General features: G+C 46.6%; 1 protein-coding gene across 1 annotated transcript in view; it reads left to right on the forward strand.

The window, feature by feature from the left end:
* Positions 1–2,316: 2,316 nt before the first annotated feature.
* The window catches only part of pitpnm3 (PITPNM family member 3), a gene marked incomplete at both ends in the record, with an annotated part of 115,049 nt that continues 93,484 nt past the window's right edge, over positions 2,317–23,881 (forward strand). The window contains 2 exons of the mRNA XM_084467227.1: positions 2,317–2,341; positions 14,522–14,617. Of these exons, the coding sequence (XP_084323353.1) occupies positions 2,317–2,341; positions 14,522–14,617 (121 nt within the window). The remainder of the gene's footprint in view (positions 2,342–14,521; positions 14,618–23,881) is intronic.

The following is a 23,881-nucleotide window of genomic DNA, read 5'->3' on the forward strand; positions in this document are numbered from 1 at the left end:
GATGTCTAAAATAATTATAAATTATTAGTAATGATTTATAAGTAGCAATGGAATAATCATTCTTGTTGATTGAGGATTTGGCTTCCGGCATGATGGAAGGTTACAATTACTGCGGACATTAATGACAATGTTAAAATCCAAACATAATTAAAGGCCTTCAAGTTAGGGACGCTCAAATATGTGTTAAGGTTTGACACTGTGTCCGTTTTTTTAATCTATAATTGAATAAATAACTGAATCACGTCACCACACGTCAAGCATTTCACAAGTTCTGTTCATTACCCTGTTTCGATCGGACCACATGGTGTAATGAGTTCAGACACAAACAGAGCCTCAGAGATGAACTTCAGAAACTGCTCCAGGAGAAACACATCTTTTTCACAGTTACAATCTCAAGGAGTTATGTGAAACTATTAATGAGGGGATGATGTGAAACCTCCATCTCTGTTCTGTGTGCTGAGCAGCCTTCAGAGAGCTGACAGCCACTCGGTTGGCCTCCACTTTTTCCATCTAGTTTCGACTGGGTTTTTGGATTGTCGGTGCTGTTAAAGTAGTAAATGATTATTAATGTTAACGGCACCGACAATCCAAAAACTCAGTCGAAACTAGATGTAAAAAGTGTGTAGTTCAAAACGTGACACAGCTTTTCTTTTTTACTTCTCCGCCACCTACAGAGTTTGTTATGTACGATCATTCATAAACCCCGTGTTATTTCCCAGACATTTGACCGAGGGGACCCTCACGCTCAGCAGTAGTGGCCCACGTCTCACCACCGCCCCCCGGTCAAACCATGTCCCAGGTGGTGGTCGAGGTTGGAATGTCAACGTTCAAAAACATGAAACTAAAACGTAGCTGTTGGCTCCATCGTGTCCGCCTTACCTTTGATAAATCCTTCTAGGGAAAGCGTTGTTTTTGTTGGGGAAAGCACATTGTTAGTGATAAATAAGTGATGCCCTCTTTTAAAAAAAAGAATACAGTGGAGGTGAAACGCGTGTTGATGGATATTCTCTGTGACATGGAGGAGATTGCTTCCGCTAGATGGACTTCACCTTAATTCAATTAGCCCTTTGTTTCGCTAGCAGCGGCCGTCAGGGAAGCCGAGGACTGCAATCAGCCGGATCCGTCTCGCCGTCTCCCCAGGCCTGAAGCCCTCTCCTCCCTCGCGTCCGCTGGTCAGAATCAAGACCTCCGTGTTCCAGGGCTGAACTAGAGTCTAGGTAGACTCTGAACACAACTCACTTGTTTCAGAGTCAACCTACACTCTGCTTAGCCCCCCTTACCCCCCCCCCCCCCACACTCCTCTTATGCACTTATTGTATGTTGTACGCTTTGTGCTATTTTTTAAAGTGCCAGGACGTATACCTTGTACGTCCTGGCACTTAAAAAATAGTACTTAGCATTGTGTAGCGTCTTATCCTAGCTATCTTTGTTGTGTACGGGGAACGGGTTATCCTAGCGATTGTTAGTGTTCGGCACTTGGTTCTATGAACATCCTTACTGTACCGACAGAGATATATTGTTTCTCCTTCTTCTGACAAAGTCGCTTTGGATAAAAGCATCTGCTAAATAGGTAAGCACCGGTTTTGATAGAGGCCATGCAGAGCTATTTCATTGGTTACAAATGGACGTTTCATTTGAGTGGACGTTGAACTCATGAATAATTAACTACAATTTTCGGTTTACATTTTTACATTTTTTTCCCTTATATTTTCACATAAGATTGAAACCATCAAATACCATAATAATGAATATTTCATCAGGGTAATAACGGCTTCAGGATGACATCACAGGAAACTCGTGAGCTGAATCTTCACTTTGAGACTTGAGTCTACTGGTTGATAACCAGCGCACCACTGGAGGCTGGAGTCTGGGAATACTGGGAAGAACTGGGAACTGACGACACACGCACGCACGCACACACACACACACACACACACACACACACACACACACACACACACACACACACACACACACACACACACACACACACACACACACACACACACACACACACACACAGTTTCTTGAAGTATGTGGACCTTGCGGCGGCGGAGTCCGGGTCTACTCGCGCAGCACAGGTGTATGCGCACGGCGCAGCAGCAGCAGCAGACCCCGACGCCGCGCGTGTAGCTCTGTGCCCGTTCTACCTTCGCCTGGCACGCGCCACGGTGCAGGCACGAGGACGACCGAGGAGGAGGAGGAGGAGGTGGAGGAAGGAGCCAGCGCAGACCCGCCAAAACTATCACACAACATTAGCATACCGGTTCTCCTAACTGCATTTTCGGTCGGTTGGGCGACGGAGAGGAAGGCGCCATGTCAAAGGAACCGCGGGGCAAAGGTAAGCCGTCGTACGAATTTGGCACGAATTCGTAATATATTTTCGGTGTGCCGCTCGGGTTTCGGGTTTTGGGATTTGGGTTTTCCGTTACGGGGGGTGATGAGTCAACCGTGGCTCGTATTGTGGACGTTCGCGCGCGGAGCGGCTCGTGGAGGTGATCTGTAGGAATGCGTGATGGGAATAACGTGCGCATGCGACGCCGCGCGCGGTCCGCAGAACGGGTCCTCGGTCGTGATTAGTGATCAAACTCCCGCGTTCTCCCGCTCACGTGCGGTCACGCGGGTGCGACTTTGCGTGATGTTAAGGACGAAGAGGAAAAAAGGCGCGTTAAATGTTAAATCAGCTCTCTGTTGTATTCTTCTGTTTCCAGTCTGTTCTATTTTTGGATGTCGGCGTTAGAAAACTACGACGATGTTAACCCTTTACTAGTCCTAGACAACCCAAAATAGCACCGCTAGGATGGTGTTTAGTGTGGTTTGTAAGACAGTACTGTCATGCTAATTTGTTTACCTGGAAATTAGGCCAAATGTTATCAGGTACTACAGTAGCTGCCCAGCAACCTGGTTGTAGTGGTCATTTAGTTAGTTATTCTGTTTGGAACTGTACCAATATACGTGTATGAATCATGAATAATTGTACTTTTTGTTGGACAGCTGACCTTCCTCATCTGTGTAATGTGGAATTGTATCTGAGTCACATGTTTTTTTTAATAAGTGGGTCCGTGCATTTGGCTGTGGTTTTATTACACTTTCAGTTCAGTGAAACAAATCTGACCCCACTGGTAATGAGCTAACAGCGTAACCGCGGGAGCCCTCATTATTCTGGTCGGGGCTTGTCTTGTTCGGTCCTAAAAAGAGAAATTGTGGCACTGAAGTTGTCCTAGAAACAAGGATACAGCCACGCAAAGAGCAGGCATCGCTCGCAGTGAACACAACGATTTCTCTTAAGACAGAATCTTTGTTTTAATTGGCTCAGGCACGGGGATGTATGTACCCAGACCCACTAAGCCAGGCATGCTAAACCCCATCCATCCTCCACCCAACTGCCTTTACATCCATCTATTCATTCATTCATTCATCCACTCATTTATCCATCCATTCCTCACTTGCCTATTAAGAGTTGCTCACTAAATCCCAATGGACATAATGCCTGGAAGACACCCTGAATTAGATTTTTGTCCATTGCCGTCAGCCACAAACCAGTCTGCAGTGGACATGCAGACTCCAGAGAGACGCCAACTCAGTCCTGGTCTCTGGGGAATAGAAGCGCGCAATTCCTCTTCTGAACTGCCGTCGAATCGCTCGGGAGGGGTCTTAATGCGTCGCTGGATTCGTAGGAATCTAATTGAGGGAGGCTTTATAGGAACTCCTAACTTCTTGTGGGCTAGTGAAGCGCCTTTTACCACGACAATGTTAGTGATAACATTATGTTAACATCAGGTGTTATTACCTTACAAACGTTGAAAACATTGAGACAAATTGGTTGGTTTTATTTCTGAATTCAGAATAGGCTATTGCTTGTCCTGTCATGTTGGTATTTGGTTATTGTTAACAGTATGTAACAGAGGTTAATGTACACCTCAGGTTCAAAACAATGGCAATTTCAACAATGTTAATTTGGGCAATAAAGATAAGATATAAACACCTATCATGATTAAACACACACTCTACAAGATAAGGTTAGAGTCCAAAACTCAGTGTCAGTTTCTGCTTGTAGTCCTGACAGGTGTCAAAGCGAAACCTTGCTCCTGCAGGTCAACAGAAACCCTTTAAAGGATCGGTCGAGTGTACATCCATACGTCTTCCTCTCCTACGGGCCACGAGACCGCCATCCGTCTTGCATCTCTCCAGGGAGTCGCTGGCGTTTTTCTTATCAACATTACCCTCCATGGTGCGTTTTTTTCTCTCAGTGAATCAGGAAAAGGTGAACTGTGCGAACTCTGTCTATCTGTACTTAAAATCCTGGGGGTGGAAAATCTACTTCTGTCGATTGAGCCATAAATCTAACTCTTCCCAGTTAATCACAATCAGAGTCATGACGCAACGCGCCTCGCCGTGAGAATCCCTCCTGGCTGATAGGACTCGGAGCGTGGGTCGCCGTGGTTATTTCCCTCCAGACTCGGAGGCCTGTGACCCCGTCTGCCTGAGCGGCCGCGGGGCGGGCTGACGGGGGAGACTGATGGGGGGGGGGGTGGGGTCCGGGGTACATTGGGGTTGCCTCGGTCCAGTCCAATCCAGCCAACCGGGAGCTAATCTTTTTTTATTACTTTCTGTTCATTGCAACGCACCCAATGGCGTGGCCTTACCTTGATTCCAGGGCTGTCCTTTCCCGCTCTGTGCTTGCGTTGTTGTGCCAGCGGTACGCCCACTAACTAGTTCTGTTTTCAATGTCTCATAATTGGTATGGGCATCTTATCTTTTTTCCGAATAATAATTATGGGGAAGCGGGGCGTTTTATTTTTTTTGATGCTATCTATGTCTTTTTCTCTCTCGCTCACTCTCTCACTCCCCCGTGGCGAGTGACGTCTGGTGTGCTGGGCTGATACCCATACTGTTGATCTGATACTGAAATAGGCTAGTGGTGCTACTTGGTTATCTGCAGTGGACAGTTTAACTTCATTGTACACATACCGTTTTGTTTTGCCTACCTTGCACTATTCAGAATTATTTTGTACTATTTAGAATTTATTTATTGTAAATATTACTTATTTTACCAAATGTTATCCTCTGTACTTATTGCACCGTGGGTCAGAGACAAACGTAATTTAGATTTCTATATTTATCTTGCACATTTTTGAAAAAATTTGGGCAATAAAACTGACTTTGACTTTGGACTTTGGACCAAACCTCGGATACAGATCATTGTCAAAGGAGAGGAGATGGGGCCGAGAAGAGCCCAACAGCAGGGTTCTGCTCCAGCAGTCTCTCAGTCTGCTACACTGCCCTATCCCTCCCCTCCGCTAAGCAAGGCAGTAGCGGTTTGTCTGGACACTTTCTGGTCATTCTCGTTCGTCCTAGGCTCTAAAGGGTCAACGTGTTGCACGTCAATACTTTGTTGTTTGACCTCAAACTACCGGCCTAAGATTAAACTATAAGAAAAAAGGATGAGTGGCAAAGGTGGTATCGGTGCAGTTCTAAAACTGCAGATTGCCTAGGTTGGTCTATATACGTGCTCGTAGCCTACATTACCCAAATATTGAAACACATCATTCTTTACAAAAGTCAAGGAGCTCTAAGTATAGTGACATCCCGTGATAGGGCACGATTATATGCCAACTTGATACTGCAAAATATTTAAGGAAAAACCAAAACTTTTAGAAAACCAGGTCACTTCCAGCTGACTGACAGGCAACAGGTTGTGGGTTGGAACCCATTTGCCCGTAGGCAGGCAAAGTGCTAAACCAATATACCTGCTGCTCATTGACGTATACCTCACTTTCCCTTCCAGGACCTCTGGCTCCTTCAACGGCCTCGGAGTGAACGGGTCCACCAGGCACTAGGCCACCATTTATCTAGAATGTGTTTCTCCTCCAAAGACTCTTTAAAGAACTGGAACAGGTTTTACTTTTGTTGTCCAAAACAAATCAACTGTTCCCTCCTGCTTTTTGAGATTTGGCAGCAACACTTACAGCCCTCGACATAACAATTCATCTTCCCCCTCTCTCTCTCTCTCTCTCTCTCTCTCTCTCTCTCTCTCTCTCTCTCTCTCTCTCTCTCTCTCTCTCTCTCTCTCTCTCTCTCTCTCTCTCTCTCTCTCTCTCTCTCTCTAATATGAGCTGTTCACACCCACAGAATCAGTTTATAATGTGTTATAATAATAATAAAATTAAGAGTGTAGAATTAAGTAGTCTCAATAGTTTCAATTAGTGTATAAGCTCATGGAAACAAGAATCATTATATTCTTTCTAACCCTTGTTCAGAGTTCACCTAGACTATGCATAGCCCCCCCACACCCCACTTATGCACTTATTGTACATTGTACGTCACACTTAAAAATAGTACATAGTGTAGCATCTTATCCTAGATATCTCTGTTGTATACGGGGAACGGGTTAACCCAGCGATTGTGAACATCCTCACTGTGCCGACAGCTCTTTCTTCTGACAAAATGAACTTATTGTAAGTCTTTTTGGATAAAAGCGTCTGCTAAATGCCCTAAATGTAAACATAAATGTGCAGTTGCGTTGCTGCTGTTGCACTGGTCTTGTGACGCCAACGGTTGCGCTGTGGCTGTCCTTTGCACCTGCAAAGCGTTGTGTATCCGCTGCCGCCTGTTGCACGCGTGGCGGCCGCCGTGCAGAACAGACGGCCGTCGTGCGCTGCACCACATGGCCCTCGGCGCCAGGCTGCCCCCACCCAGCAGCCGTCGGCGCGTCGCACTGAATTAAACAGCGGCGCCCGCTAATGCATTCGGCCCCCCTGACCTCTTGTCACTGTATTTGAGCATACAAAGCAGTGTTAATTTAAAAGTAATGGCTGTTTGTCATGTGGAGGCACACGGGGTCTGTGTCCCAGCACGCAGGCAGCTGCCCTCCCCCCCCCCCCCGAGGCAGCACTGCGGGTCAGGAGTGAGGCTAGGGTGGGCGGGGGGGTCTCTCTCATCTGGCACCTCACAAACCCCATCTGCTACCGGGTGCTGAGGGGGGGACGGGGACGTTATCGTTTGGCAGTGGGCGGCAGGTTGCTGGTTCAATCCCCGGCTACTCACAAGCCACAGGTCGGAGGTGTCCCTGAGCGAGACACCTAACCCTGGCTGCTGCGTCGAGGTACGGCTGACAGAGCTGTCGGGGTATGGACGGGTGTGAAGTGTGAAGTGCTTTGAGCTGCCATAGGTCAGAACAGTACTATATAAATGCAGTCCATTCGCCATCATTCACCATAGGGGACAGTGCCATGGAGCACACAGACTAGTTACAGGGAGTGTGGCTCTCCTTACTGGTGCAACGAGTCATTTACGTTCAAGGTTGTATCAGTGATGCTAGGCCGAAACATCAATGATCACATTCATCTGATCTTTCCTCACGACCGCTAGCTGCCCGCCCCATAAGCAGGCCGTCAAAAAAATGTGTCTCTGTAGGCAGCCTGTGCTCCGAGATCATACACAAAAACAAATGGTACTACCAACCACTCAAAACCTCAATAAATAGTATTCCAACCAATCACCGACAAGGGGCGGGTGTGGTGGGGTTTTGCACTCGTGCACTGAATGGAAGAGGAAGATGAGGAGGGTGAGGGAATATCAACGTGTATTTTCCAAGAAGTATCGGGAAGGCTATGGAAAGATAGATCGATTTTAAATCGGATGCTGTTAGGGTTAGAAATGCACGTTCATGGTAGTTTTTTCTGGATGCACGAAACACAGAAGGGAGGGGCAAGCTGGCTCTGTTTGTTTGGGATCTCGCTTCGAACACCAACAGAAGGGACGTCGCCCAACATCGCTGATACAACCTTTAACATTTACATGGAGGGCGTTTAGCAGACGCTTTTATTCAAATCGCCTTACAATAAGTACATTTGTCAGAAGAAGGAGATCAACAATATATCTCTGTCGGTACAGTAAGGATGTTCATAGAACCAAGTGCCAAGCATTAACAATCGCTAGGTTAACCCATTCCCCGTATACAACAGAGAGAGCTAGGGTAAGATGCTACACGATGCTAAGAACTATTTTTAAGTGCCAGGACGTACAACATACAATAAGTGCGCACATTAAGTGCCAGGACGTACAACATACAATAAGTGTATAAGAGGGGAGTGGGGGGGTTAAGGGGGAGGCTATGCAGAGTCTAGGTGAACTCATATTTAGAACACAGTTGTGCACCAATGGCTCCTCACATGGGGGAGGATGTGATTTCTGAGGTAATCCACGTAACAGTGACTAATGGGAACGCTAACCTTATGGTAATTTCAAGGCTGAAGTGGTGCGGTCCAATTTACAGAATCACAAGTGGTGGGTGCACTACCGCTCGTCACGTTCCACCGTTCTAGCATTTTGTGTCAGAAAAAGGTTCCCCAAAGCACTACTAGGCCACCTGTAGACCCCCCAGGGACATGGCCGTCCTGTTAGGACCAGCTGTCTTTGGGGTTGACCTGCTTTCTCCACACTGCCACACGCTTCGTCTGACCATCTTGTTACACACAAAGGGGACGCTCACCGGAGACCCTGTATCCCTAGGTGTGTGTGTGTGTGTGTGTGTGAGTGACGTGTGTGTGTGTGTGTGTGTGTGTGACGTGTGTGTATGTGTGCATGACGTGTGTGTACGTGTGCGTGACGTGTGTGTCTGTTTGTGTGACGTACTGTATGTGTATGTGACCTGTGTTTGACCTGTGGGTGTGTGAGCGTGACGTGTGTGTGTGTATGCAAGTGTGTGTGTGTGTGTGTGTGTGTGTGTGGGACACGGGACTGTAACGTGTGTGTGTGTGTGTGTGTGTGCGTGTGACTAACGTGTTTGTGTGTGTGACCCTCACATGCCACGGCCCCATCACGCCGCCCACCATGGCACCATGTTCAGGTTGTGCCCCTGTCATTCGTACCAGGCTGGCTGGAACTGGCTTCTGTCCCCCCATTGGCACCAGCAGCTGTACGGCCTCCACCCCCCACCTCCACCCCCCACCTCCACCCCCCACCTCGTCCAACCCCGACAAACGACCCAGAACCAAAAATAACAACCAGAGAGTAAATTGATAGGTGGACGGCGATCATAACATAAAAGCAGCAATTGCCGTCAGGCCTGCCGGTGCATCACCCTTTCATCAGGGCGCCGTACTGCCCGCCTCATCGCCCCCCCCCCCCCCCCCCCCCATCTCCTCCGCAGCTGTACTCCATACATAGCAACCGAAGGAAAGCACCGCCTGCCACGCACCACGGCACAACTCGCTGTCGTCATGATGTCGGCTCGGCTGAAACTAGGTCAGGGCACTTCCCTCTGTCTGGAGTCCCGGGTTAGAGACTGCGACTGATGGACCTGTGGAGGTCTGTGGAGACGGAGGTGAGCTGTCCCTGTTCAGGTGTTCCCAGAAAGGGAGGAGTAGCCGAGGGGAAGGTGAAGAAAAGAAGGGCGAGATCTTTTCATGTCAAGGGTGACGAGTGAGTGATTTAGCTTCTCGGACCAAGATGAATCTTTTTCTCATTGGACGAGGTAATGGATTTTAATTGTGTGCCAGAACGGGCTTTAATTAAATCTCTGGAGGGGCTTTTTAATAGCTATTTCCAATTCATGGCTCCTGCACCCTCCCCCCCAATATGTGAGGACACACACACACACACACACACACACACACACACTGGCCACCCCCAGGTTACCGGTCCAACTCCTTAACCAGTAGGCCACGGATGCACACACTGACACACACACACACACACACACACACACTGATACACACACATACACTGACAAACACACACTGACACACGTATACACACTCTGAAGCATGCCAGGGCATCGTTGTGCACTGTGTGTGCATTGGGCCTCTGTGTCACCTAGAGAGACTGAAAGATCTTCTCATAGCCGCTCCGTTCACAACCCGCGGGAGGAAAGCATTACAGGCTTTCCTCTTTATATGATGCAGGGCACTGAGTCCGCCAGTCGGTTTATTCTGATCCATGACATCAAAACGATATACTCCTGCTTGTCTCCCTGCAGCCTGCACACAGCTGGGGCTGCCTTATTGGGTGCCCTTTGGTTTTTGGTGGGTGGGGTGGGGGGGAGTGGTGTGTGTCTCACTTGGATGTGTGGAGAGATTTATAGCATGCTAATTTGACACTCGACGAGAATGGAGCAGGCACAGCAGCGGGTCGAGAATACCTGCAACAGTATAACGGTATTGAAGCAGTTCAACCGGCTGGATTGAGAAGTCAACCCCCCCCCCCCCGCACCATATTTTACGCCGGTAACCGGTTTAATGATTTAAAACACATGAGAAAAAAATTATAATAATAAAAAATCAGCTTTAGCATTTAATCAATTTAATAATGAGGATGGCTGTATGTCCCCAAAGGTTGTTAGTGCGTTACCTCATGCAGCAGCAGTGAGGGGCAGTGAGGCCGTAGAGACAGCCCACGCAGAACCCGGCCGGCGCTTTTCAGGGCCAGCAATCGATCAGGTTTTTGTGTGAAAATAGCAGGAAGGACGAAAGCACCCAGACAGCATAATTCAAGCCATTTAAAAAGGTCATTCCGTACCCAAACCCTGTGTCTGGACTGACTGGGCTCGCTGTAATCACGTTTTGGGGTTGATGATATTAAGTGAAACTAATAAGATGATTCGACAATGCTGCTTGCTCATTACATTGCGGTTGTGTACTTAACGTGCGTAATTCAATTTTGGTGGTCTCACTCGAGCATAGTTGGGGAAATGATCATACTTTCACTCAAATTCTTATTGTCCACTTTGTGGCCTTTTGAAGCAAATATGCTCCTCATACAAACTTAAATATTCCAGGGAATGAGAGCCTCGTGGAGCTGAAGCTGGCCAACAGCAACGTAACGCCATCAGAGCCAGTTCAAGAAAACCCCCAACCCGCTTTTATGAAAAACCCTTAGAAGATAATACACCCGGGACTCAGTGTGACTGAGCCGGTGAAATATGAGATCATACACTTATGGCCCGAGGCGTAGCTTTCCGGCCAAGAAGCACAAACAGCATTTATGTGTATGTATCTGTCTGCCTTTTACATCTTTATTAAATGCTCTGTCTGAAATGTACCCCTGTGTGTGTGTGTGTGTGTGATATTTCTTATTGCCTCAAAGAGAGAAAACCATAAGTAATTCAATACACATATATTATGTAGCCTAGCCATGGAAGCCATCTCTGTGACTAAGCTTTGGATGCATTCAGTCTGAATGACAATGATTGGCGAGGCCTCAGTCTGTGGTAGAGAACAAAACGTATTGTGAGGGTAGGAGGACAGCCTTTGAAGCTGAGAGAGGGTCAAAGTAGGGCTGTATGCTATGGACTAAAATTTATATCACGGTATGATTTGAGGCATTATACAGTATAATACCGGTAACGGTATTATATCACAGTATGTAAATTTTTTCTTCTAATTTCGATATAAATGCTTCTGAAGGAATGAAATACTGGTTATGCAGCAAAACTACATAGAAATAATGCTAAATCTTTTCTCAAGTTACTTCCATCTCTGAAAAACACTAAAAACACAATGTTTAATAGTATGGATTTCTTTTTCCACTTGCTGGCGGACCTTGCCGAATAGTTTTGGCATCTCAATTTTGCTGAAGTGTGTGCAGGCAGGTAATGCGTACCTGGGATATGTTTTGTGTTTTGACCATCTCTCTAAAGCCCTTTCTATCGACATTTTGATTAGGAACCATGTCCTTACACAGGTAAACAGTGACGGCGTTTGTTATCTCGTTCCACTGCTGGCTTTTTTAGTCGTAAGGACTGGCTTTGGAAATTTTCTGCGGAAGCGATGTCTGAGATGCAGAGACAGCTTCACGCTACCAGCGTTTGCTCAAATGAGAGCTTGTGAAGGGACTTATTGCGCAAGCACGCAGTCGCACAACAAGACACGGACACACAGGCACACAGACATCGAGACACACTGACATCCAGACATGGACACACACCGACACACAGGCACACAGACTATGGCAAGCCGAATTGTCATTTATCAACTAAGTTTGACTATCCGGAATTAACATTGTAGATATCAACAACTTCTTTCTGACTAGTCGTAATTACATTTTGAATAGTTGGAATTTTCATTCAAGATATCTGTAATGTAATTGTGACTAGTCGAAACGACAGATAAAGATATCTGCAATTCAGTTTCGCCTAGTCAAAAAGAACATTTTGGATATCCACAACTACATTCCTCCTATCCACAATTGTCATTTCAGATATCCACAAAGACATTCCTCCTAGGAGAAATGACGTCTTTTTTGCCATTCATGTCTATGGGGTTTCTCATTACAGATATCTACAATTCAATTGAGGATATCCACTATGTGAATTACGGATATCTGCAACTGAATTGTAGATATCTGTAATTCCAGTTTGAGATATCTACAATTTGATTCTGACTATCCCTAACTCCAGTTTGAGATATCTACAACGTCGTTTTGACTAGTCATAACTCCAGTTAGAGATATCTACAACTTAATTTTGCCTAGTCAAAACTTCATTTAAGATATCTGAAAAGGGACATGTAGATATCTTGAATTGAGGTGAATTAAAGATATCTTGAACTTGAATTATGACTAGTCAGAATCAAATTGTAGATATCTCAAACTGGAATTACAGATATCTACAATTCAGTTGCAGATATCCGTAATTCACATAGTGGATATCCGCAATTGAATTGTAGATATCTGTAATGAGAAACCCCATAGACATGAATGGCAAAAAAGACGTCATTTCTCCTAGGAGGAATGTCTTTGTGGATATCTGAAATGACAATTGTGGATAGGAGGAATGTAGTTGCGGATATCCAAAATGTTCTTTTTGACTAGGCGAAACTGAATTGCAGATATCTGCAACACATATCCAATCTAGCGAATTTATGTCAAATTGGCTTGCCATACACAGACACACACACACGGACACACTTAAGGCTGGGACCATCGCTCTCCTGGTCCCTGACTCTCGCCGGGTCTCTCCCGTCCGTGTTCGGCGGTCCTTCCAACGCTCCCCTTGCTACTGGCGGTCCGGCCGCAGGCTGCAAAGAAAGTGGCGAGACGCAGCCGGTCTGAGGGCGGCGGGGGGTCTCCGCCCCCTCCTCCCCCTCTTCCCTGGACCCGAAGCTCAGCGGGTTGCCAGGTTGAGGGCACTGAACGAACAGGGGCGCAAGACGAGCGCAACGTTATACTTTGAGAATAGTGTGAATGTTATATCTTAAGAATGACCAGCGATGAGCAACGGTCATTCTTGAATATGAACGATGAGTCCTTAATTGTAAGTCGATCAGCTAATGTTTGCAAGTTTGCAGATTAAAAACCACATCATGTGGCATACGTCGTGAAATCCTTCCAGGCTCTCGGCTGTCTCTGTCGTTCAAATGCAACCCGTCTGCGACCCTCCAGCAGTGCTTGGGTCACGAAGCCTTTTTTCCGAAGAGGGCCAGGCTTCTGAGGTCTGGTAGAATCTGGTTCAATCTCAGTCGATCCAGGTTGTTTGCTTGCTTCCATGGCAACAGCACGCTGTGTCTGCTTGCCAATTTGTTTCATATCTGGCTGCCCCGGGCTACTCTGAGAATAGTGAACCTAACACGGGGACGAAACGTAAACGAACGGTCCGACCCAGAAGGGAAACTTAAAACTTAAAAGAGAACGTACTGGTTGTAGTGTTGACGTCAGAGGCCTACTGGTTGTAGTGTTGATGTCAGAGGCCTACTGGTTGTAGTGTTGACGTCAGAGGCCTACTGGTTGTAGTGTTGACGTCAGAGGCCTACTGGTTGTAGTGTTGATGTCAGAGGCCTACTGGTTGTAGTGTTGACGTCAGAGGCCTACTGGTTGTAGTGTTGACGTCAGAGGCCTACTGGTTGTAGTGTTGACGTCAGAGGCCTACTGGTTGTAGTGTTGACGTCAGAGGCCTACTGGTTGTAGTGTTGACGTCAGAGGCCTACTGGTTGTAGTGTTGACGTCAGAGGCCTACTGGTTGTAGTGTTGACGTCAGAGGCCTACTGGTTGTAGTGTTGACGTCAGAGGCCTACTGGTTGTAGTGTTGATGTCAGAGGCCTACTGGTTGTAGTGTTGATGTCAGAGGCCTACTGGTTGTAGTGTTGACGTCAGAGGCCTACTGGTTGTAGTGTTGACGTCAGAGGCCTACTGGTTGTAGTGTTGATGTCAGAGGCCTACTGGTTGTAGTGTTGAAGGTTGTAGTGTTGAAGTGTCTCATTGTTGTTGAAACAACAACAATGAGACCACAAACAAAAATAACAACAATGATGAGACCACAAACAAAAATAAGAACCATGATGAGACCACAAAAAAAAAAATCAACAACGTTGTCAGATCCAACAGAGGTGGAGCGGTCCTGCCCTCCAGGGCTGATTGGTATGTTGCTTGTTCCTCCTCCTCACCGTCCTGTTATCCCACATCTTCTTTGATCCGACAAGAGTGAAAGTGAAAGTGAAACCAGAACATGGCCACCACTGACGCGACGCTGTCCACCTGAGTGTCTCTGACTAACGAAGTGCTGACGGTCTCTGTTCTCCCTCAGCCTCGGCCCGGAAGCACAGCGCCGCCCACTGGTGTCTGCAGAACATCGCGCAGGAGTCCGTAGACAGCTCCGACGAGGAGTTCTTCGATGCAAAAGGTTAGTGGCGATTATTCCAATCCATCTTTCTTTTGGTGGAAGTGTAATATATAATGTGATGCTTCCTTTGCAAAGTGGAAAGCTGGGCAAATGTGCCAGACGCACAACATACAATAATTGCGTACATTAAGTGCCCGACAAATTAAGTGTCAACATGGGAATGTTGGTGGAGAATTCCGCATTGAGGAAGCAAGTCATTGGGAAGCTCCGGTCATAGACTGATTACTTCCACACTTACTTCCACACAGCCCTAATGGGGGACTAAACCATGGGGGATGCTGTGCCAGTTATTCAGTAGGACAGCCTACGTGGCTGTTTTACAAACCGATTCCTCGCGCGTTTATGTGTTCCGGAGATGGCCCGGAAACATGTTTACATCGCGCTAGTGAAATATTTATCTAATGACATCTCTAAACGCGCAGCAACCACGGCAACAACACAGCACTTGAGAAGCACGTGATGATGTCCATCCGCAGCCCTCTGGGAGGCACGGGGGGGGCGGGGGGGGTGTATCATGTAGTGTGTGTCATGTAAAGATACAAACATATACCTCCCTAATCGCTCCATCACCACACCCTCGCTATCCGTCTCCAGCAAGCATTATTTCTGTTCCGTAATCGCTGAGAGAGTGCTTATGCTGAGAGAGGGTGTACAGGGATGCAGAGAGAGAGAGGGAGGGAGAGGGAGAGAGAGAGAGAGAGAGAGAGAGAGGGACTGAGCAAGAGATGATTGGGAGGTGATCAATACAGTGACCTTCCTTTCTGTCATGGTCGAGCAGTGGGTGAACCTCCATCGTACGAGGTGAGAGCGGACTAGAGCCAGGATGTGGTTCTGATGCCTCCTCTCCTCCAACGTCGTGCTTCTTTTAATCTGTATTCAAATCGGGGGACCAATACCCTTAACAACCAGCCCTCAGGCCCGGCATTATTATTCAAATGTGCGTCCTCCATTTTGTTCATATTCAAACAAAGAGAGTGTGGCTGTGTTGTGTTCTCCTGCTGCCGCGGAGGCGTGAGCGTGCGCGCGGTGGAACCTCGGTTCCCCAGGTGATGGTACGGAGGGTTGAGTCATGGCCCCTCGGCCATACAGAACACACCGCGGTGTTCTGCCACGCCGTCTCATTTAGAATGCAGATCGTGGCACTGAATCAATTGAAAAACAAAGTGGTTTTTTTTGGGGGGGTTTTGGAGCGCACATGCGCAGGCGCGCACACACACACACACACACACACACACATGCGCAGGCGCACACACACACACACACACACACACAAGTGCAGACACACACACACGTGCGAACACATGCACAAGCGTGCAAACACATGCACAAGCGTGCACACACACACAAACACACACACACAAGCGCGCAGACACACACACACGCAGACACACACGCAGACACACACACACACACACACACACACACTGGTGACAAACCTCCCAGACCCCTATTAAGAACAAAAGCATCGTCAAAAGCAACAAATCTAGTGGTTGGTAAAGAAAAGAGAGATGGAATATTATATTATAAAAGAAACGAAACACAGAATTTCTACTGAAAGAGGAGGAGAGGACGCAGAGTAAACAGAGATGTTTCCCTTTGTTCAGTCTGCAAGTGAGCCACACGGAACATAAACAAAATCGTCCTGTCCAAAAAGTGCTCTTCCTTAAAAGGCAAACTCAAACAAGGCCACTGAACGTGTGTTTACATCGAGCCCGCCCCACACACACTCTATGCTCTGTTTCCTGGCATGAGAACTGCGTTCTGGGTCTATCCCGGCCCTGTGATGTGCTGAAACACATTTCAGTCCCGGGCTGGACATGTTCTGATGCTGGTCTAGTATAACTGGTCAGATGTTATGTCAGTTCACTCGGGAGTCTTCCATTTATTCACAACATGGGGGTACGGTGGGGATGCTTGTGGCTCACGAGGTAGAGCAGGTTGACTGGTAACTGGAAGGTTGCTAGTTTGATCCCCGGCTCCTCCTAGCTTTGTGTTGAGGTGTCCCTGAGTGAGACGCCTCACCCCGACTGCGCCTGACAAGCTGGCTGTCGCCTTACATGTCTGACACCGCCGTCGGCGCGAATGGGTGCATGTGAGGCAGTATTGTAAAGCACTTTGAGTGGCCACTGGTTAGAGAGCTCTATACAAATGCAGTCCATTTTCCATTTAACATGGACATGCAGATTGTGACGGCATACAGTGAAACAAAGCTAGCCCATCACTTCAGTACACTTCAGTCACAACGCCCGTTGACGCACTCCAGCTCTCAGGAAGAGCTTTGATGTTGATGGATAATTAGTGAAGACAGCAGAGAGAGTTAGGTTTGGATCCCTCACACCGCCGAAGAAATGAAAACCTTTGTTGTTGTTGTGTGACTGTTGAGTCATCCATGATCATAAGTCATGCAGACCGACCACAACCACGATTAAATATGTATGAGGAAACGAGAGATGAGGGACGACTGCTCGGAGGCGCTGGGAAAGGTCCGGGCTGTTCCTCCAGAGATGTTTTATCTCAGTCGTTTAGCGTCGTTCTCCTCTGACGTTATTGTCTCTGGATGTGTTTTGACTCCACCCTGTGGGGGCTCCCTCCCCTCTGCGTTATCCCCGTGTGAGTCAAACACAGCCTCTAAACCCAGCCAAAGACACACACACACACACTGACATCACGCTCACACACTCACACACACGCTCGCTAACATGCACGCTGTGTGTGTCTAAAGACACCCACACCCACACACACACACACACACACACACACACACACACACTCCTGAGCACAAGCGCTGAAGCGGCACAAGGAAAAAAAATGGTATTAGTTAATGGATTTAGTTGCGCATGTCCGAAGGAATCTGTGTTTTATTAATAAATCCATGTAATATTTATTGTGCGTCTGGAAGCCAGGCGAGGGAAGCTGACAGTCACACATTTAATAAATGCTTAAGTGTTGAGGCGCCTTTGTGACGCAAACTCCATTCGGTCGTAGCAGTGAAGGAGCCATCAGGGAATCTACAGGGACGGCACTCTGAGGTCCTCTCTCTCTCTCTTGTTCTCTCTCTCTCTCTCTCTCTCTCTCTCTGTCCACCGCTCTCTCTGTCTACCTCTCTCTCTACCGCTCGCTCTCTCTCTATACCGCTCTCTCTACCACTCTCTCTCTCTACCTCGCCACCTCTCTCTCTACCTCTCCCTCTCTCTTATTACCTCTCTCTCCACCGCTCTCTCTACCTCTATACCGCTCTCTCTACCACTCTCTCTCTCTACCTCAATACCGCTCTGTGTACCTCTCTCGTTCGCTACCTCTATCTCTACCTCTCTCTCTCTTGCTCTCTACCTCTATCTCTCTTGTTCTCTACCTCTCTTGTTCTCTACCTCCCTCTCTCTACCTCTCTCTCTGTACCGCTCTCTTCCTCTGGCTCTTACTCTCAATCTCACTCTTCTCTCTCTCAATTTTCATTCAACTCTGAAGAGCTTTATTGGCATGAAAAATAAACATTTGCAAAGCCAAAGTAGCACCCCTCTCCCTCTCCCTTTGTGTTTGTCACCTCTATGTCTCTCTTCCATCTATCTCACAGACCAGACTTTAGGGTGAGGCCTTGAGTCATTTGAGCTGGTCTGATGACAGACTGGCTGGATTCGAACAGACAAGCTCAAGTCTTGGTGAACTGGCTGTTTAACCTTCTTTCCCTTCCAATTTGTTTGGACCAATCCTGTTGTTGGGGGCTTGGCTCTGGGGCTGCACATTACATGGAGTGGATCACTACCACTCAACAGATGGGGTTCGGCTGACCGTTTACCTCCAGTTCAGAAGAGGGCTGATGACTAAAACGCCTGGATCGTATCAATGCTTGGCCAGAAACCAACACAAATGGATAGGCCATTGAGCAAAGGGAAAAGACACGCTATATATACACATTTCTTATGATCGTCTTCTCATTCATTGGAAGAAAATCTCCATAAGAAAACAGGCAACTCCTCCTCCTCCCCAGTCTTTCCCCAGCGGTTGGCAGGAGCTAGTCAAACGTGTAGATCTGAGATTACCGTCTCTAGTTCATAGCTATGTCTTTCTCTTTGTCTCTCATGTGTATGTAGATATCTCTGTAATCCTTGTGTATATATATATCGTGTATATATATGTCTCTGGATTTCATGTCTATGGCTCTCTCTCTGTATCTCATGTGTATGTATATACAGTGTTTCCCACAGGATTTTGAGAGACTATGGTGGGTGGATCTCGGACCCTCTAGGGGGGTCCGGAGTCATCCTCCCCCTGGAAGATTTTTTTTTACATTTTAAAGTTAAATGCATCAATCTGGTGCACTTTGAAAGCAAAATTAAGAGGCTAGATCTATGAAGACCTGTGTGCTCTTGTAAACAATTTAATCATAAACACATTGGTTGTATAGATACGAATGGTGAAAACACAAAATCAACTAGAGCATACATCTGAGCCATCAAAGAAATTAATCAAACGTGGTTAACTGATTAACTAGTTTATTTTTTAGAAAATAAAATAATTAATAATTAATCCCATCATCCCTATTTACAAACTTTGCACCCCGAATTTGGACATTTGATTTTCCTGGGCTTTGAGAAAAACAGCTCTAATGCCCTTTGGTAATTAAATGCCTCATACAGATCTTAATTATGTTATTATGAGAAGTGTAAGAATTTTTTTCGGTTCATTCTGAGACTGTGGCGGGACAAATTAGAACATGGCGGGCCGCCACAGTCTAAGTAATTAATGGGAAACACTGATATGTCTCTCTCTCTCTGTACCTCATGGCTCTCTCTCTCTCGCTCTCTCTCTCAGTATCTCCCGTCTCTCTCTCTCAGCATGTCTTTGTCTCTCTCCCTCTGCGTGTCGGCCCATGTGTGTTTGACGTGTGGACGCCTCCCAGCAGCTGTCACCTTCTCCTCTGCTGACGTTCCCTCAGGTTCTCCTCTGCTGACGTTCCCTCAGGTTCTCCTCTGATGACGTTCCCTCAGGTTCTCCTCTGATGACGTTCCCTCAGGTTCTCCTCTGCCGGTTCCTCTGCTGACGTTCCTCAGGCTCCGTCAGCACCAGCCCACCGTGCAGACAGCAGACGCACAACGTATGCAGAGGGGATCGCTGAACAATAAATCATTTAATCGATGCATTGTGCTTTACATTTTTCAAATCAATATAGATTTGGCATTGATCGGTCGTTGTGATCATGTCTTACCTTTCATGGGTCAACGCACAGAGCGTCCGACTCATCGGGGGCCGGGCTCCGGGCCCTTCTGTTCAGTCACTGGGGTCCACTGGTCTGAACTATGTCCAGCAGCGCTGTGTGACTCAGTTTGTTGAACACAATGTGTTGTTGAGTAGCCCTTTCTAAGCCTGGTCATTTGCATTCAATGCGCAGTGGGGGCGTTTGTTTAAGTTTCACAGGTTCAACTGAATGGACTCCAGGGACACAAGGGTCTGATTACAGCACAGAGTGGTGCGCGACACAATGTTATTTGTGTATAAATATGAACAAATGCGTATTTAGGTGCTTTGTTTCACTGCATGACAGCATACTGTGCTTTGAATGGTTTATTCTTTGCTTAATGAAAAATAAGGAATGGTGAAATAAGTTTTACATCAACTCGTTCTAAACAATATCAATAATGCCCAAAGAATTGTATTCTTTTATGAATTATCTTGGAATTTCAGTCGCCTACGTATCTATACACACCCGCACTCTGCAGCAGGGCAGAGCGCTGACCAACGTGCACCCCCACCCCCCACCCCCCATCTCCAGGGCACATGTCGCCCCCGGCAGCCTCACACACACCTATCAAATTCTCACCCTCCCACCATCTCCAGGGCACATCCACCACCCCGATTGCCAGCCGGCCCTTTGAGCCCAAATCAAAGTCAAGATCTCGCAAAACTATAGTCAGTGTTTGTCCCCAGTACATGTTTTTTTTCTTTGTCTTTTTTTTTTTTCCTTCATTGAAAATGAAGGCATTTTAGTACAATGAAAAGGGGACACATATTTTGGCAGGTCGAAAGTACAGTCTGACAAAATATGTGTCCCCCATATAACTTTGGCTAGGAAAGAAGAAACATGTATATTCTTCATTCAATGTGCATTATAGAGAAGGGATACATGTTTTGGCTATTTATTTGTGCAGGGTAATGAAAGTCTCTATAATTGCGATCGGCCTACCATGATCAATGTTATTATTGCTATTTATTCGGAATATTCTGCAACTACATCCGAGGATTTTGCTACTGAAATGTGGATTAGCCTACAGGAATATAACGCGATCAGCTGGTTTTCAGTAGACAGCTGTCAGTCCGGCCGCGCTGCATTGAATGAATAAAGATCGTAAACATGTAGGAAGAATAACAATATTTTATTTGACAGAAAACATCAGCCTTGAGTGAATTTGAAGCGTAGTGTAATTCCGCCCGCACCGCATGCATGTGCGCTCCTGCGGCCGGGGATACAATTCTTATCGGGGGTGACTACGTTGGCACGACACCGGAATGAAAACAAGCCGAAATGAAATACGAGTGACAAGGCTATTTTTTAAATGTAAGGAGTAGAAAGTACAGATAATTGCGTGAAAATGTAAGTAGTAAAAAGTCGTCTGAAAAATAATTACTCCAGTAAAGTATAGATACCAGAACTTCCACTTAAGTAAGGTAACAAAGTATTTGTACTTTGTTACTTGACACCTCTGAATATACAGAATACATACATTGTGCACACAGTATGCTTGTGTGGCTGCAAAACACAATGCATTTATAATGATAACGCTGCATATATAATCATATTCAGTACATCTCCATTTCCTGTCTCGACACGCTTTATTGCAAGAGTTGCGATGCGGGATTTGACGTAGATAGTGACGTTATTGGTAGTGGTGTAGGATTTGTAATAATATGGGATTGGAAGTCTGATGGGATTCGTAATGCAAACAGAAAACAAACAGATTATCTCATTCCAGCTCAAAGGAAAAGGTCAGCCGCGCGTGACGCCCAGTGGGAGACAATGTAAAACAATCAGCACACCAATTGCCCTTCATTACTCTGTGAGGCTAGGTCACATCGTAGTTTGAAGAACAACAGCTGATTCCTAGTCACATTACCGTAATATCTAAATGAAACAATGCTGTTGTGTTTGGTCTTAAGATTCACAACACAACCACACACACACACGCGTACACATTCACAACACACACACACACACACACACACACACGTACACACATACACACACACACACACACACACACACACACACACACACACACACATACATACATACGTACACACATACACACATACACACACACACACACACACACACACACACACACACACATACATACGTACACACATACATACACACACACACACACACACACACTCACACACGTCCTGACAGCTCCTCCAGTGTTGCCACGCGTGGATGAGGATGCCGTGGTTTTAAGATGGCTGCTAGGCACGGCGGAGCCTCCCACCACACAAACACCCCCCCCCCCCCCCCCCACTGCGAGGTAGCACACTCACGCTTTAAGGACCCAAAATTCCACTTCCCAGCATCCTGACGTCATTTATTTTACTTTGTATTCGGTTTTATTTTGGGGCTGGGGTAGGACTGAACTCTTGATCCAGAAATCGACATAAATGTATTTTTTTTAAGTGCGAGAGCAGCTCTCGATGATGTCACCTTGTTTCTGCATCGATTTCTGCATCTGCCCCATGATGGATGAAACTAATATTGAAGCGTGGGCAGTAAAAGATTTTTATAGCCCAAATAAAACATGAACCAGAGCGGATTTAGTCTTTTTTTGTTTTGGAGACGCCTTTAGCAGCCGGCTTCACCGGGCATTGAAGTGGTTGTTGAGATGCACACCGTGAGAAGGTTCTATTAGATATGGAGGTACTATTCAGAACGAATGAGGAGGAAGATGCATCTCTGATCCAGAGATATGGGCCCTTTACGTTGACTTGTTTTATTAAAAGGTTCTACGTTTATCACATACAAAACATTTACATTTAAAATGTACGGTCTTTAGCAAAGTGCGTACAATATACAATAAGTGCGTACATTTAGTGCCAGGACGTACGACGTACAATAAGTGCGTATAATAAGAGGGATGTGGGGGGGGTTAAGGCGGAGGCTAGGCGGAGCGGCACATGATTTACCCTGCGCTGCGAAAAGCGATTACAGTGCATCCATCCAAAGCATTCCCCCAGTGGGAAACAAACACCTACTCTTGGCTGCCGGCTACACACGATCATTTGGACCAGATTTATGTTCTCAGTTCTGCGCCCACGTGTTCAATATGTGCACGTTTGTTAGTCAGGCTTTGGTTCCCGGTTCCTGATCAAAGTGGGCGCGTCGGCCTGTGGCTGCTCAGTCCATCCAGGGTTTGGCGGATTTCTCTGAAGGCGTCTGAAGGAGTCAACATTAAGGCCATGTTGCTTATCGTCCTGCCTGCATTATTCAACCACGACCTACGCTAAACGAGTTTAGGACTACTCCAACCTTTCCCTCCCTGTCACACACACACACACACACACACACACCAGCCAAACCCCAGTCCATCCCCAGGGCTAGCAAGAATACCTCACCCTTTCACCTCTCACTCTTTCACCTCTCACCCTTTCACCTCTCACCCTTTTACCTCTCACCCTTTCACCTCTCACCCTTTTACCTCTCACCCTTTCACCTCTCACCCATTCACCTCTCACCCTTTCAGGAGATCGCCCGGGATTATGTTCTAGATGGGATACAAGTTTACCCAGACGAGTGAAAAATTGCTCTTTCCTTTATTGTGATCCACAGCACCTTTCCAGCAGATCAATCCAAAGCATACGGCTTCTAAGGCTTAGCGGTGGACATCGGCTGCATGTAAATCCATACTTTGTTAGACGAGGACATGAATGAATAACGACACCGCTGTGACTGACTGGAGGGAGCGCAATGTTTTTTGGCTGTTTGCAGGACTTACTGCTCGCATTTAGGAGATGGATTGTTTCTGAACGAAGCCAAAGTGTTTTGAAAACAACAGCAATTTGGTTGCAGAAGTCCTCACCAAGGACCTATTACTTTCTAGTTCATCATGTATTATACTGTAGCAAAGTCTCTTGCTACAGGTTTGTAGATAATGATACATGGTGCTCCATGTTGCCATGCAGGAGGTGCGTACACAACAAAGATAGCTAGGATAAGACACTACACAATGCTAATTGTGTATTTTGAACAAACACAAACACTTCCATCGCTCTGCTTATCAA

This window comes from Micromesistius poutassou (genome assembly GCF_964030765.1).
Source record: "Micromesistius poutassou genome assembly, chromosome: 4".
Taxonomy (NCBI): domain Eukaryota; kingdom Metazoa; phylum Chordata; class Actinopteri; order Gadiformes; family Gadidae; genus Micromesistius; species Micromesistius poutassou.